General features: G+C 40.9%; 1 protein-coding gene across 1 annotated transcript; it reads left to right on the top strand.

Moving 5' to 3' along the window:
• The first annotated feature begins 6,422 nt into the window (after positions 1-6,422).
• Positions 6,423-13,974, top strand: SPAM1 (sperm adhesion molecule 1). The gene is made up of 3 exons (XM_054016205.1): positions 6,423-7,415; positions 9,520-9,609; positions 13,315-13,974. Exons 1-3 carry the CDS (start codon positions 6,453-6,455, stop codon positions 13,972-13,974), a joined length of 1,713 nt encoding a protein of 570 aa, XP_053872180.1. The 5' UTR covers positions 6,423-6,452.
• The last annotated feature ends 1,375 nt before the right edge of the window (positions 13,975-15,349 follow it).

Below are 15,349 nucleotides of genomic sequence, written 5' to 3'. Positions count from 1 at the left end.
TGGTAATAGGTATTTTATTGTATAATATCCAACATGAAGTGTGTAAATTGAATTTTTCCATATGATCACATTCTCCTTATTCCCCAATCCAAATTCTGTATACCTGTGTAGAAGACAAGACTTAACAGAAGAATCAAAGAGACCAAGAAAAGCCCAAAAAACATTCTTCTTTTCCTCAAAAATCTCAAATGGAATCATATGAAACACAGTTATGCTCTACCATCACCTTATATATATGGTCAAAGCAGAATTTCTATATTAGTATGATATTTTTAGTATTAGTATGGCATTTGTATCGATGCACTTCTTTATTCACATAGTCTGTTATCTTGGAGTGAAAGTAAGATAAAAGACTTACTGGAAGGGGCGGGGCCTTGGGCGGAAGGGGCAGGGCTGAGGGTCAGCCTCCCCCAGCCAGCCCTTCCACGCTGCCCAGTGACGCCCGGGGCTCCGGTGGTTATTTAAAGGGCTCGGTGCTCCGCCTGCTGCAGCAGCGGCCGGGAGCCCCAGGCCCTTTTAAATTGCCGGGTCCCAGGGCAGCTGCCCCTTTTGCTCCCCCATCAGTGGCCCAGGGCAGGGGCAAAAGGGGGAGCGCTTTAACGTCAGCTGTGTATGGGGCCACTTCTTACCGATATGCCATACTGGCCCGTACTGCCCACTTTCACCTCTGCTGTTATCACTGTATGTATTGCAACTACACTCTGGAGCACTGTAATGAATTACGTGGATATGAGCCATATATAATTTGATATCAGAAATTATTTTATAGGAAGATAGTGGTTGTGGTGAGTTTTCTCCTGTTCCTGAGATACTGGAGCCAGATGACAGCTCCAAAATAGAAATGTAAGCCAGGAATGATAAAGGCCCCACTCAGGATGAAGCTCTCCCACCCAACCAAGGGTATCCAGAGGATAGAGAAGACATAGCAAAGCCCACCCATCACCTTTCCAGTCCTCCCACTAGCTAATTTTTTTGGCCTTATGGGAAAGCCCCTATCCATGGCCCTCTGTGCTTTGTCCTTTTCCCTCCACTTCCCTTCTCACCCCCCTCTTTTAGGGTATGTCTACACTGCAATAAAAAACCTATGGCACAGTCTCTGAGCCCAGGTCAGATGACTCAGGTTCACAAGGCTCAGGCAGAGGGGCTATAAAATTACAGCATAGACATTTGGGCTTGGCCCTGGGCTTTGCGACACTCCCAAATATCTACACTGCAATGTTATGGGTATTTTATGGGTCTTTTATCATGCTATGGGTCTTGATATCACAGCATCGATGGCCCCCTTCTGAGGGCGGGGAAGCCAGGGAAGCCGAGCCCGGAATTTTTTCGGGCCCCCCAGCAAGAGTGGACCGGCTAAACAGGGCCTATGGGGGAGGGAGGAAAGCCTTGGAAGCTGGACCGCCGGGCCCCGGTCATTTGTACTGGCTTCCCCCCTCTCTCGTCTGCCCTGGTGCCAGCAGAGGGGAGACAAATGAGTTGGGATCTACAGAAGACTGGTTGAGCTGGTGGGGACTCATGCCTCTTCCAGCATCTCTGTCAGATTTGATGACAGAGTTTCTGCAGAGCCCCTTTGTAGTCCATAATGTGCTAGCCTGACCATATTCAGCTTTGGTCAGAAGCAGGCAAAGCTTCCTTATGCAGGAAGTTGACATGTATCCCAAAATTTGGGCTCTCATTTCCCCCAAGGAGAGACAGTCAATTGTAAATAATAGTAATGGACTGACTACAGAAGTAGTTTCCCTAGCCACTTTAATCATGCTTTCAATTACTGCACATACCATTACAAATGCCAACACCCTCACTAGGGAGACTATTAGCAATATCAGCTGGAGATAATGCCCTATAAAGGACTCAGCATTGCTGTTTTTCAGTTCCATCTCCAACAGCTGCCCCCTTCATTAAGTATGGGACACATTTGTTTTGGATATCAGTTGCATAAAAAACATTATCCAGAAGGCTGGCTGATAAAATGTCTCAATTTGCATAGGCATCCAACGCAGCTTAAATCGATGATAGATCACTACTCTGGGAGAATAAAGAGAAGCTGCACTGCTCCAGAATAGGTCCTTAACCAATCAGAGATAAGAACGCACATCTGTCTAGAGGTAAGGTAAGAATTTTACTGTTAGTACATCACCGTGCTCCTTACCCTGCCCTAGCGGGTTAGGTAGTACAGTCGCAAATCACAAGGGAAGGAATTTAACAATAGCATAGTTACCTACAGCTAGCAGGTTAATCCATAGCCCACTTCCACCCTCATTTGCTACTCATTCTCCCAAGAAAGGCCTGTCCTTACACACCATCATACATTAACACACACAGTGTGTTAGATACAACCATACAGTGTGTTAATATAAAGCTCCACTGTAAAAGAAAAACTCCTGAATTCCATAACAAATGTTGCCTGCACTGTTAAGGTATAAATTGCATAGTGCATGTGCATGCAGCATGCCTGCCCTTACAAGTGTAGGCTTCCCCTACAGTACCACAGACATAGCTTAATCGGTCAAACTCTAGGAAGAGAGGGCATGACAGGTAGTCCTGATTTTTAACTTAAGCAAAGAAAGGACAGTTAGTCTAGATATCAGCTAAAGACTTCTCTCGTAGAGTCACTGGGATTTGAATCTATTGAAGGTTCTAGAGTACTTGTGGCACCTTAGAGACTAACAAATTTATTAGAGCATAAGCTTTCGTGGACTACAGCCCACTTCTATATGCTATATGCATCCGAAGAAGTGGGCTGTAGTCCACGAAAGCTTATATTGAAGGTTCTAGTAAGTGGAAGTAGGTAGTATTAATGAGTGCAAGAAAAGGATGGATATTCACTTAGGGTAAGATTATGGTGGGTCCAGGCACAATGTGGTTGAAGAGCATGGCCAGTGCATGAGGCTAGCAGTGGCATCATTCGCCTCCTCAGAGGGGACAGGTGAGGAAAACACAATGATGCAAACCCCTCTACAGAAGCCAGCAGAGCTGATCAGGCACAAGAGGGGTAGGAATGCACCCTGCACTTATTTAAATGGTTGCAGAGAGTCTGTGAAAAACAACATGGGGGCCCAATTTGGGGGTCTAGCTGATCTGTACTTGGCTCATGACCAAAGGAAGAGGGGGTAAATGTAGGTTTACTTTAGCGTTCCCCTGATCTTAGAACTGGCTCAGGGCTGATTTGGCCCCTCATATGACTTAGGGTAGCTTCCAATTTACTCTTAATTCCACATGGCTGCCCAAAGCCCCAAGGAGTTGTTCTGGCCACAGTGCTTCAGTCATACCCCTTTTTGCCTAGCCACATCCCCCATGCTGGGGGCTCAGACTGTGCTGGCTCTATAACACCTGGCTTTCCTACACTGGGGAAATATTCAGGGGGCATTTAAACCAGTTTTACATCCCGTTTGAACAGACAAAGAAGTGCAGAGGAGCTATTGCAGACTAAGGGCTCTTTAGATCTGAACAGTGTCCACATTATAAACCCATATCTGCATACAGCAGGGACCCTCATCCCTGGAGTACCCCCCGAGGCCCTGGCAGCCCAGTAAAATGCCGCCATTGTGTCTTTGCCTCGGTTTCACTGAATGAGGGGTTTTAATAAGTCCCATAAGGCTTGTATATTGAAAAGTACCCCTTCAGGTGTCTAGTTTATTCAACCCCAAAGGCAGAACCTGACACAGCTAAGCCTCCTCAGCTTCTCTGTCACATGCCAGCCTATCTTTCAAACTGCCCTTATGGTTTCTCTCATTTAGGTAGGAGTTTCCCACAGTGCTCCTCTGTGTAGCTGGGCTGTAGTTCAGGCCAGTGGCAGGGCTTTAACCAGCTTCTCCTCCAGCTGGGCCCTTTTACCAATCAGTCCATCCACCCTGAGGCAAGCAGACCTTCTCCTACTGCTGTCTTCTCCCTGTTAACTCAGGGACTTGCAGGAGCCTTTTTGCTCCCTGTAGTTTCTACAGGTATCTGACCTACTATGAAAGAGGAGGCAGCATTTATGCTGGCCCCTGCTCCCAGCTCATTCCTTATTGGCTGGGTGAAAAATGGGGCCCTACCCCACCCTCTCTTCAAGGCTCCAGGTCCAAGGCCCCTAAAGACACAGTAACAGGATTTCTTCTAACTGCTACTCTTCCCAGGACCCTTTACCTCTCTCTCCAGATCTCCTCAGGTCTTGTGTATCAGACTGCCCAATATTCTTAAAGGCCATGACACATGATGGGGAGGACTGACCAATAGGCAGGCTACCCCATCACACTGCATTAATATGTTTATTGCTTCACACTTCTTTTCAAGTAAAGTGTTTAGTTATGGCAAGGAGGCACCATGCCCCAGCAGGAATGCTGAGTCCTAAAGTCACTGGGCCTAGCTCACAATGCATCTTTGAGCTCTTAAGAGCATGGCCACTATACCATGCTTTCCAAGGGTGCAGTGTACATTCGTTCCTGCCTCACACAAAGTTCACTCTTCTAGCCTGTGTAGACGAGTGACGCAGGGTGTCATAACTATAAAGGGAAGGGTAACAGCCCTCCTGTGTACAATACTATAAAATCCCTCCTGGCCAGAGACTCCAAAATCCTTTTACCTGTAAAGGGTTAAGAAGCTCAGGTAACCTGGCTGACACCTGACCCAAAGGACCAATAAGGGGACAAGATACTTTCAAATCTTGGTGGGGGGAAGGCTTTTGTTTGTGCTCTTTGTTTTTGGTTTGTTCGCTCTTGGGACTAAGAGGGACCAAACATCAATCCAGGCTCTCCAAATCTTTCTGAACAAGTCTCTCATATTTCAAACTTGTAAGTAAACAGCCAGGCAAGGCGTGTTAGTTTTATCTTTGTTTTCTCAACTTGTAAATGTATTTTTTGCTAGGGTGTTTACCTCTGTTTGTTGTAACTTTGAACCTAAGGCTAGAGGGGGGTCCTCTGGGCTCTTTAAGTTTGATTACCCTGTAAAGTTATTTCCCATCCTGATTTTACAGAGATGATTTTTACCTTTTTTCTTTAATTAAAAGCCTTCTTTTTAAGAACCTGATTGATTTTTCCTTGTTTTTAGATCCAAGGGAGTTGGATCTTGATCCACCAGGAGTTGGTGGGAGAAAGGAGGGGGGATGGTTAATTTCTCCTTGTTTTAAGATCCAAGGGGTTTGGATCTGTATTCACCAGGGAATTGGTGAAGAGTATCTCAAGGCTACTCAGGGAAGGGAATTAGCACTTTGGGAGTGGTGGCAGCGGACCAGATCTAAGCTGGTAGTTAAGCTTAGAAGTTTCATGCAGGCCCCCACATTTGTATCCTAAAGTTCAGAGTGGGGAAGCAGCCTTGACACAGGGCAATGGTCCACCTCCTTCCCATCCATTTGGGAAGGGTAGCAATGCCAAGGGAACCCGCACTAGGGAAGTCATATGCTCTCATGGTGTGCAGCTAGGGCAGGAGAAGTAGCGTTGCAAATCCACATAGGTCTGGGCACAATCAAGCCCACCGATCACAAGCTTTATTTTGATGGATTCTGTATTGTGATATTTTTCCTACTGCAAGTCACTTGCTAATACAATTACCATATTGTTTTGGCAAAAATAATTCATCAGGAAGGATTTTCATAACAGCATAAATTATGAAAAAGCCCTGCATTTTTAGCAAAGCTTGACTGATAGGCATGCAGGCATGATTGCTGGGTTCAGAAGTGGAAGACAAACAGAGCTCTATATACAGTACAGTATATTGCATTAAAAACAGGCAAGCAATAGGAATATGAGACAAGAAACAAGAAAATAGCACCCACATTTTGTCCTAGAGCAAGGACATGATACAATTGCATGTATAGAGCATCTTTCATCTGGAGATCGCAAAGTGCTTTGTAAAATTAATAGCTTCAGAACAACCTTGTGAGGTAGGTAAGTAATATTATACCCAGATTATTATCGAATAAGTAGAGGCACCAAGTGCTTATGTGACTTTGTTCAAAGTCACATACTTGAGTTGCTGGCAGAATCAGAAGTAAGATGGGGTATCAACTCTGTTCCATGCTCTGACCATTAGAAACCACTTCCCTGACCATCTTAGATCTTTTCTAAGTATTTTATTGCTTCTATGCTGCTTTTTCACTCAGGAGGAGTAGTCTCTGCTCATTGAAAAATGGCAGTATTTTCATAGCTATAAACTATGTCTATTTATGTTTTAAGGATACTCTAAAAAAAATCCCACTGGATATTATAATGGCTTCAGTCTCTCTTTCTGCATTAGGTTGGGCAACTATTGGGAAGCTTCCTTGAATGTGCAATAAAGCAATAAAGAACATGAGATAAACAACACATCTTTTCCCCTTAAGGAATATTGCGGAATGTGTACTCTATTTGAAGAAATATATTATTTTACTAAAGACTTTGACTGACTACCATGGCTGCGAGCACCTTTGGAGCATTTATTTGCAGCTTGATCACAAACAGCTAGTGCCATTGTACATACTGAGCCATTCACTAACTGAAATGGAAACCCTAAGGCAAGTCCAAAGCTTCGGTAGCTTTGTTGCCTCTAACAGAGCATCCTGGCTGGTGTTCATCATTATTCTAGTTACTTGCTGCTCATCTTTGCATATAAGAGCCCGTCCTCTCATCCCCAATTCTCCTTTCATCTCCATCTGGAATGCTCCTACAGAGCTTTGCACTGAGAAGACTCGAGTGCAGCTGGATATGAGACTCTTCCACTTGGTAGGAAGCACACTGAAGACATCCACTGAGCAGAGTACTACTATATTCTATGCTAACAGGCTCGGCAATTATCCTTACATAGATGAGAACACAGGTGAGACATTTAATGGTGGGATCCCCCAACTCTGTTCCATTGAGCATCATTTAAAAAAAGCCAATGATGACATTAATTTTTACATGCCTTCAGATGAACAGGTTGGCTTGGCTGTCATCGACTGGGAAAACTGGAGGCCACTATGGATACGGAACTGGGGATCGAAAGACATTTACAGACAGGTGTCTGTTGAGTTTGTTCAGCAAAAAGATTTAAGCCTATCAGAAACCCAAGCCAGGACTTTAGCCAAAATGGAATTTGAAGCTGCAGCAAAATCACTTATGTTGCAATCTTTAAAACTGGGAATATCAATGAAGCCGAATCATTTGTGGGGATACTACCTTTACCCTGACTGCTATAACTATGATTACAACCAAAATCCGCACAATTATACAGGAAGCTGTTTAGATATTGAAATAGCAAGAAATAATGAGCTTAATTGGTTGTGGGAGGAAAGCACAGCACTTTACCCATCTGTCTATCTGGAAACGGCCTTGAGATCTTCCAAAAATGCACCACTCTTTGTTCGTAATAGAGTTCAAGAAGCCATTAGAGTTTCTAATGTTTCGAATTCCACCTGTCCACTTCCCATTTTTGTATATACACGTCCAGTATTCACAGATTTCAATCAGGAATATCTCTCTCAGGTGAGTGAGGCTTGGCTAGCTCTTAAATATTTGTAATGTAAGGCATACTAAATACTTAGGCACAAAGCATTTGCAAGATGATTAAAGTATCCTGTGGGGGGGTTGGATGTTTACTTGACACGTAAATGAAATTGTATTGAAATGGAAGTGTACAGACAGAGTCACAAAACTTAAGTTTATTCAGCAATTAAATTCAGCCAAGCCAAAAGGGTTGAATTCTTCCAAACTTCTTCCCAGTACCTTATGAGTAGTACTGTATCCAACAAGTAGTGAAATGCTATGGAAGTGGAAAGAATATTGTAGCAGGTTAATTGATGGAAAATATGAATTAGCTGTTGTTCCAAGCTGACTAGTTAGGGACTATTAAAATTGGACTTGGGACAATTTTTTTAAAATGATGTATGAAGAAGATTACTTTTAAAAAAGATGTTTCTGTTGAGTTTTACCTCAAGAAGTATTAGGAATATGAAGTGTGGTCTGCCCTGGTTTTGTTAGAGCAGTGGCTCTCCACCTTTCCAAACTACTGTACCCTTTGCAGGAGTCTGATTTGTCTTGCGTATCCCAAAATTTCACCTCACTTAAAAACTGTTTGCTTATAAAAATCAGACATAAAAATACAAAAAAGAGTCACAGCACACTAGTACTGAACATTTGCTTACTTTCTCATTTTTACCATATATTTATAAAATAAATCAATTGGAATAGAAATATTGTACTTTAATATGTATTTAATCATTTCAATTTATAGTATATAGAGCGGTATAAACAAGTCATTGTATGAAATTTTAGTTTGTACTGACTTTGCTAGTGTTTTTATGTAGCCTGTTGTAAAACTAAGCAGATATCTAGATGAGTTGATGTAACCCCTGGAAGACCTCTGCGTACTCTCCGGGGTATATGTAGCCCTGGTTGAGAACCACTGTGTTAGAGGACCTTAGAGATCTCAGGGATGTCTATTGTGAGATCTAACTCTGTAACTGAAGAGGCAAGTTTCTCAAATCTTTAAGAGAAGCTTCCTTTCTCTAAAATGTTAACTACCCATTGTTGATTAGGTGTTAATAAAACAAACAAACAAACAAACTTTAGTTTTCTTGTTTAACAGTAAACCCCTACCCTACCCCACCCTGTTGCTCACCTTTTGTTCTCTGGGCTCTTGTGCTGTCACCATTTCACTAGTTCTCCTACTATCATGGAACTTGCTTGCCTGGATAAGGTGACCAGACAGCAAGTGTGAAAAATCAGGACAGGGGGTGTGGGGTAATAGGTGCCTAGGTAAGACAAAGACCCAAATATTGGGACTGTCCCTATAAAATCAGGACATCTGGTCACCCTATGCCTGGACAGGGTCAGAATTTCTGAGGTGAAAAAACAAGCAGAATTAAAAAAAAAAAAACACAAACACAAAAACTTTTTATATACACCATAAAGAGGCAAAAATGGCACAAGTCCACTGAATGTTGCCTTTATAGGTCAATCTTAAGTATGGTGAACAAATTCTGCTATCATTTATACAGTATAATTTTGTAAATCTGGAGAAACTCCACTGAAGTCAGTGGGGTTACCTGGGATTAAACCTGACTGAACAATATATAAACAAATATTTTAAATTCATCTATGTGTAAAGGCCAGGAGCTGTTGACTCTTCCTCCTGCTGCTTTTCTGCTTTGGCTCTGCCTGCTGGCCAAAGTTAGGCGAAGCATTGCCCTGAACGAGGTCTTTCATGCCCCAGCCTCAGGTAGCACTTTTGAATTTGGACCACCAACTCTGATTAGCCAAAAGAGCTGATAGGAGGGGAGAAGGGGGTGGGACAAAATGGTGATCAGCTTGGAGAAGTGCCAGTGTGTCTCATGAACTTGTAGGGGCTCAATTTGAGTCTTAGTTCTCTGATCATAAGACATACTCGAAAGGGTGTTAGGTGGCAACCTTGTTTTGCATCATCTGCTCAACTCTGTTCCAGAATCCACCAGCATAAGTGAGAGCAGAATGTGGGTGTAATATTTAATTATTTACCACTTTATTATTCTGGTTATATAACTTATTGTATGTACTGCATATTACTGAAGCATACTTACTTTATTATTCATCCTTGCGCGTTTCCTTTCAGGATGACCTTGTAAATACCATTGGAGAATCTGCTGCATTAGGGGTGTCTGGAATTGTAATCTGGGGAGACCTGAATTTAACACTGAGTGTGGTATGTCAGATTAATTACATTCCATTTTTTTAAAGAGCAATACATTATTTTGCCATAGAGATGAAAAGTCTAAGGTATTTATTATTATTATTTATTTACTCCTCTCAGAGTAAATAAATTATTCCACTTTAAATAATGACTAAGCAGTTTTCAGAAGACCCAGTGTCGTCTTTGAGAAGAAAGCAAACACCTTTGAGGCTTGTTGGCATCATCTGCCACTATACTTAAATAAAACGTCATCCCTCCAGAAGTCTTTTTATATCAGTGTTAGTACTTAGCTTTCAATCTGATACATGCTGTTAGGGATTAGTGACTAGACAAGCTACTATGTAAGATGCAGGCAAGTTGTCATTTGTTTGGTCAGTTTAGGAGTTCTGAAATTTCTTCATAGCATTCCATCCTAAGGCACAGAAAAATATTCAGGTGCAACTGTTTTGATGACCGTCCTCATGGATTGTTGGTTTTTTTAATGGTACATTTAGGAAAAATATTTTAAACATTAAGAGGGGGTAGCCTGTTACATTTCATGATTAGCCTGTTCTCTATTTCATATGCAGTGGATGATAATACCTTGACTGACTCCTATATGAGAAAGATGCATGGCAAAAGAGGTGTGGGGGGGAGAAATCTTTTTTCCCCTTCATTTAGTTTAGGAAGATCAGTCACAGTTTGAGAAACACTGTTCTGAGGATGTTGAAATAAATCTTTTGAACTAGCCCATTTGTATACAGTCAAGTCAGTCCATATAAAATATTGTTTGTGCAGTTATTGTACTTTCACCCCCACCCACAGTCTCCTAAAAGGAAGGAATTGGAACTGTCCAGCACTGTTGGTGTCCCTTGAGCAGAAAGCATGCCTACATAAATATTCATAGTTCTTTAAGGACTGAATTTTCAAAAGACCTGAACATGGACTCCATTTGTACATGCTTGGTTTTGATATGAATATCATTTGCATCTGTAATTTGTGCACGCAATTATTATGACAGAATTTACATTGGCAACAGCCTTTAGAAATAAATTTGCGAGTGATTAGTATAAGCAAATGAGATTTTGCATATACAGATTGTAACATTTGTCCACACAGTTGTGCAAGTTTTCGCATGAGTAAATCTGTGTGTTCATGGAACAACCTTTCTAAGTGGATATGTCAAGTCATTATCCTCGTCATACAAATCTCTCTATTAGACCCACTTCTGCCTTAACTCCTCCAAGAAATTAATCAGCTAGGAATTGCTAGCTAAAATATCTTCAGCTGTCCTCTCTTTATATAAAACAAAACAATACTTGTGCCAATCATCGCTCTGACTACTTTAATGGTATATTATATCCTTTCCCTCCACATTTTATATGTTTTTTCCCTCAGGTGCATTTGAAAGTGTTATCTTGTGTTCCTAGGTTACTTTGGGTGCCACTGCAATCAATATAAGTGACATAGACTAACTGACAGAATCAGTAACAGTAAAGTCCAGTAGCTCTTCAGAAAAGTGCAAGGATGGTGGGTTGTGTTGTTCAAAGGCCGGTACTCTAAATTGTCCAGGAACAACACAGCCTGTTACATCAAAGTTAAAAATAAATAGATGGAAACTGGATTGCTTGAATTAAAAGAACTGTATTAAGGAGTCTTCAAGACTCCCAGAAAGGTCATGGGTTGGCATGACATAAGTGATAAAAATGGAGAGATTCTAGAAATGGGAGGAAATAGCTATAGTGGAAATCACAAAATGTATTTTAATTGACAAATGTTTCTGAGATGAGGAGACCACCATGGACAATGTTTATCTGGGCTTCACCAAATGGGAGTGGGAAGGATGGATGGAGTGGAAGGAGCAAGGTTCACCATCTTGGCTACCACTCCCACTGTCTTCTGGCTCGGATCCACACTAACACCACTGGGCCTCCATCATCCTAATCCTGAAAGGCATCCTGACCAGACCAGAGAGAGAGGGAACCAGATGACATTGCCACCTCTACCAGCTTTGGCTAAATCCTAAACAAGGCCTGGAACATGAGATTTTGGTTCCTGGTGTCACCCCCTCCCTTGTGTGTCCTTTTCCTTCCCTGCCTTGTTTCTTCTCTTTTCTAGCTCACTCCTTTTGCCTTCTGTCTAAAAATAAAGTGTGGATAAGCCAGCCAACACAACTCTTATCTTGTGTAACATAGCTGTGAGCCTGTGACCAGAGAGGCAGCTTAAAACAATGCCTTAAACAGTCTGACAGTGGTACAGGTTTGCCAGGTCTCAGAGTGGCTGATAATGCAATGTGCTTGTGCTTCTTCAGTAGTGAGGCTGCAAGTACAAATCAGCACCTAAAATAGAAAAAACAGCTTCCATCTTTACTATTCTGTCCTCTCCTCTTTTATGTGTTTGCCTTGTTTTGTCTTAAAGAAAATGGGGTTCAATTTCAACAACAGCTCCAGACCATCCAAACAAACTTCTCTTTTCCCCAGAAGACCAGTTAACACCATCTAAAAGACTGTCAGACAGAGCTGTCTCCTATAAAAGACTGTTTCCAGCTAAAGGGAAGGGTTGCCATTAAAATGAAAGTCTTATTCAATACTTCACATTTCAAATGCTCAAATGCTTTAACTATTTCCCCTTCTTTTTCTGTATCTTTAATAAATGAGTTATAAAGATTTTTTTTAGTGGAGACTATTACTTGCTATGAAATCCCAGACCACGCTTAACTTTTTAATGTTTGAATAGTAAATAAATGTTTCATCTTAGCCTTTGTTAGGTCCAAGACATACCCTTTTAAACATAACCGGTGGAAAGGGGAAAAATGCAAAGGGTTCTCTTAGGCCTTTTCTACACTGAGTTATTGTCCTGATTTCAGCCATTGGTGGGCAGCCATTGATGTAGCTGCATTAGTACAAGCCCTAAGGCAGACAGGATAAACTAACTGCTATCAGCTGTAATATGCAGGGTAAACTGCACTGGTGCAAATAGTAGCTGTGCCTGTCTACACTAGGTGTTTGGTGTCTAATCAGGGCAAATGCCCAGTATAGATATAGCCTCAGAAACAAAACATACCAAAAAGCAACCCCCCCCCCCACCTCTAATTATGAAACCATGCCAAGCAAACAGGAAACCTGTGCCAATTACACAAGAAATTCTCAGTCAATGAGTCATGTTTTGAAGATATTCCTCAATATGAAGAAGTTCCCAGAACTCTTTCCGTTCCAAAGGCAGAGCCCTTGGAGTGTTCAGTTCAAGCCTTAAAAACCCCTACCTTCTGCAGCTGATGGATAGTCAGCTCAGTAGAAAAAAATAAGAGTTTCATGGGGATAATAATTAGAAAAATGATCATTTGTGAAGACCTAAAATTGTTCAGGATCCCCTCAAAATAAAAGGAATTTTGATCTCTCTTATAACTTCATTAAACACATCGGACTCAAAAAAAAAAAAAAAAACCCCTACAGGCTATCCTTACATAGATAAAGTGATAATTCCTCTGCTTTCTATATTTGAATGATTTTAATAAAATCTCCAGCATCTACCTAGCATAATTTTGCCATAATTATTGCACTGTATAACAACTTAATAAGTGTGCTTGCTTCCAACAGCCAATGATAACTGACTGTCTGCATTCGCAATGCTTCAAGAGAAGCACTGATAATTAGCTACGACAATGTTGTTATTGAAGTGACAACCATTTTCATACTGAATTTGTATACCAAACTTTTTAATATGATTTTCTTTTCACAGAACACTTGCAGAGCTCTGGACAGCTACCTTAGGCACACTCTAAATCCTTACATCATCAATGTAACCATGGCAGCCAAAATCTGTAGTCAGGTATTATGCCATGACTCTGGTGCATGTGCACGAAAGAACTGGAACTCCAGTGACTATCTTCATCTGAACCCAGAGAATTTTGTCATTCAGATGTCAAGGAATGGGAAATATGCCATACAAGGGCAGCCAGCATTTCAGGATCTGCAGCGATTTATAGAAAAGTTTTATTGCCGCTGTTATGCAGGCTACAATTGTGAACCTAGTGTTGATCTAAATGACATCCACTACATCAATGCCTGCATTTCAGAAGATATTTGTGTTCAAGTATCCTTAAATTCACTTTCTAATGTAGAAGCCTCTGGGGCTAGAGCCTCTTCCAACACGAGTATATTTTCATTTACCCCACAGAGAAACATAACATTACCTGCACATAATGCAACAGGAGGTTTTCAGCAAACTATTTGGAATAACACATTCAATGTATCTACTGCAGAACACATCAATGCCCCAACTAACAGTAGTGGTGATTTCAAGATAACCAATACTCATAGCTTCAGTGGTTCATCTTCTGATGAGATGAAGATATTGGATGTGGTTTATTTAATTCTAATTTTGAGAAACCTAATCTAAATGTCTCAACTGATGAAAGAATGCCATTTTCCTTTTTTCCTTTTTTCAAGGCTGTGTTCAGCATTCTGGAGTTTTTATTCCCACAAAGGGACCATTCTTGAAAGGAGATAAGTAGCTGTGATTTCTGTGGATTTAACTGGATCAGTCTCATTTTAGGTGCCTCAAACTGTATATCAGCTTTTCAGTTGTCGGAAAAAAACAGAGTTCTCACTCTCAGGTTGGGTGCAGCAAGTCAGATACTTTTATTTCTCTAGCAATTGTGTGGAGGGAGAGAGCAGAACAGGTCTCTTTCCAGGTAAACAATTATAGCAAGCATTTATACTTTTTTTTTTTTTTTTTTTTACAAACAATAATGAGTGACAGCTGCATTTTGTTTATACATATGTCCTCCTGATATCTTATTTTCCTCAACAATTTAGACTATAGTCTACATTCCATACTTATCTAACACAAGGTCAGAACAACTTATCATACAGTTCTTTCCCACTCACCTCAACAATCCTTGCTTCTACAAATCTCGCGTTATTAGGGTTACAGCTAGCCTGACTCTTGCTCACACAAGGGGACTGTTTGAATATGAAATCCCCTTCAAATCCCTGTCAGTTCTTTCTCTACTTCCAACAGTTTAGTTCTAAAAACTACTATTTGTGCCAGAGAAATACTGGTCACATCTTTGTATAACAGAATAATCCAAAAAAATGAACATTTTGTAACTAATTTTTATATTTGAAAAACAAACTTTTATATGGTTGAGGGAGCTATTTGTAATAGAAGATTTTGTGTGTCAAAATAAGTGTGTGAAATTCACTTCAAACTGATCCTAAGTGGGTCTTGAGTAGTACGTAGATTTGGTGCTGGTCCTCCTTATGGGATGAATTTTCATCCAGTGTGAATATAAATACTAGTTCCTACAAATACCTGGATTAACTTTAGAGCTGAGGAAATAATTTGCAGCCAATTTCTGCTTTTAGAACATCTGCAAGGATTTTGCAATATATCCCTTATTTAAATATATTCAAAGACTTTTTAAAAAGTTATTAATTATGCCCTATGGAATGATTACAAACAATTCACCTCAAGTATCTAATATTCAATATTCTAAATTTGATCTGTATTGGCTAGGTGTGAGTGGTCACAAAAGTCATAGGGTATTTCTGTTCTTTCATTGAATGAGCTAAACTCCCATCATCTGGAGAAGGGATTGAAGAAGCTACTGGGGTCTGTGAGTGGCAGAAGCTGTGCACACTAGCACTATGCCGGTGTAACTTATGTTGTTCAGGGGGGTCGAATATTCACATAAGTTTTGCGGACAAAAGTGGTAGTATAGACATAGCCTAAATCATTAGCTTATAGAATATTAAACACAAAACTATGT

This window comes from Malaclemys terrapin, chromosome 1 (genome assembly GCF_027887155.1).
Source record: "Malaclemys terrapin pileata isolate rMalTer1 chromosome 1, rMalTer1.hap1, whole genome shotgun sequence".
In the NCBI taxonomy this organism is placed as follows: Eukaryota; Metazoa; Chordata; order Testudines; family Emydidae; genus Malaclemys; species Malaclemys terrapin.
The sequence above is the reverse complement of the archived record's forward strand: the minus strand, read 5'-3'. Positions and strand labels throughout refer to the sequence as shown.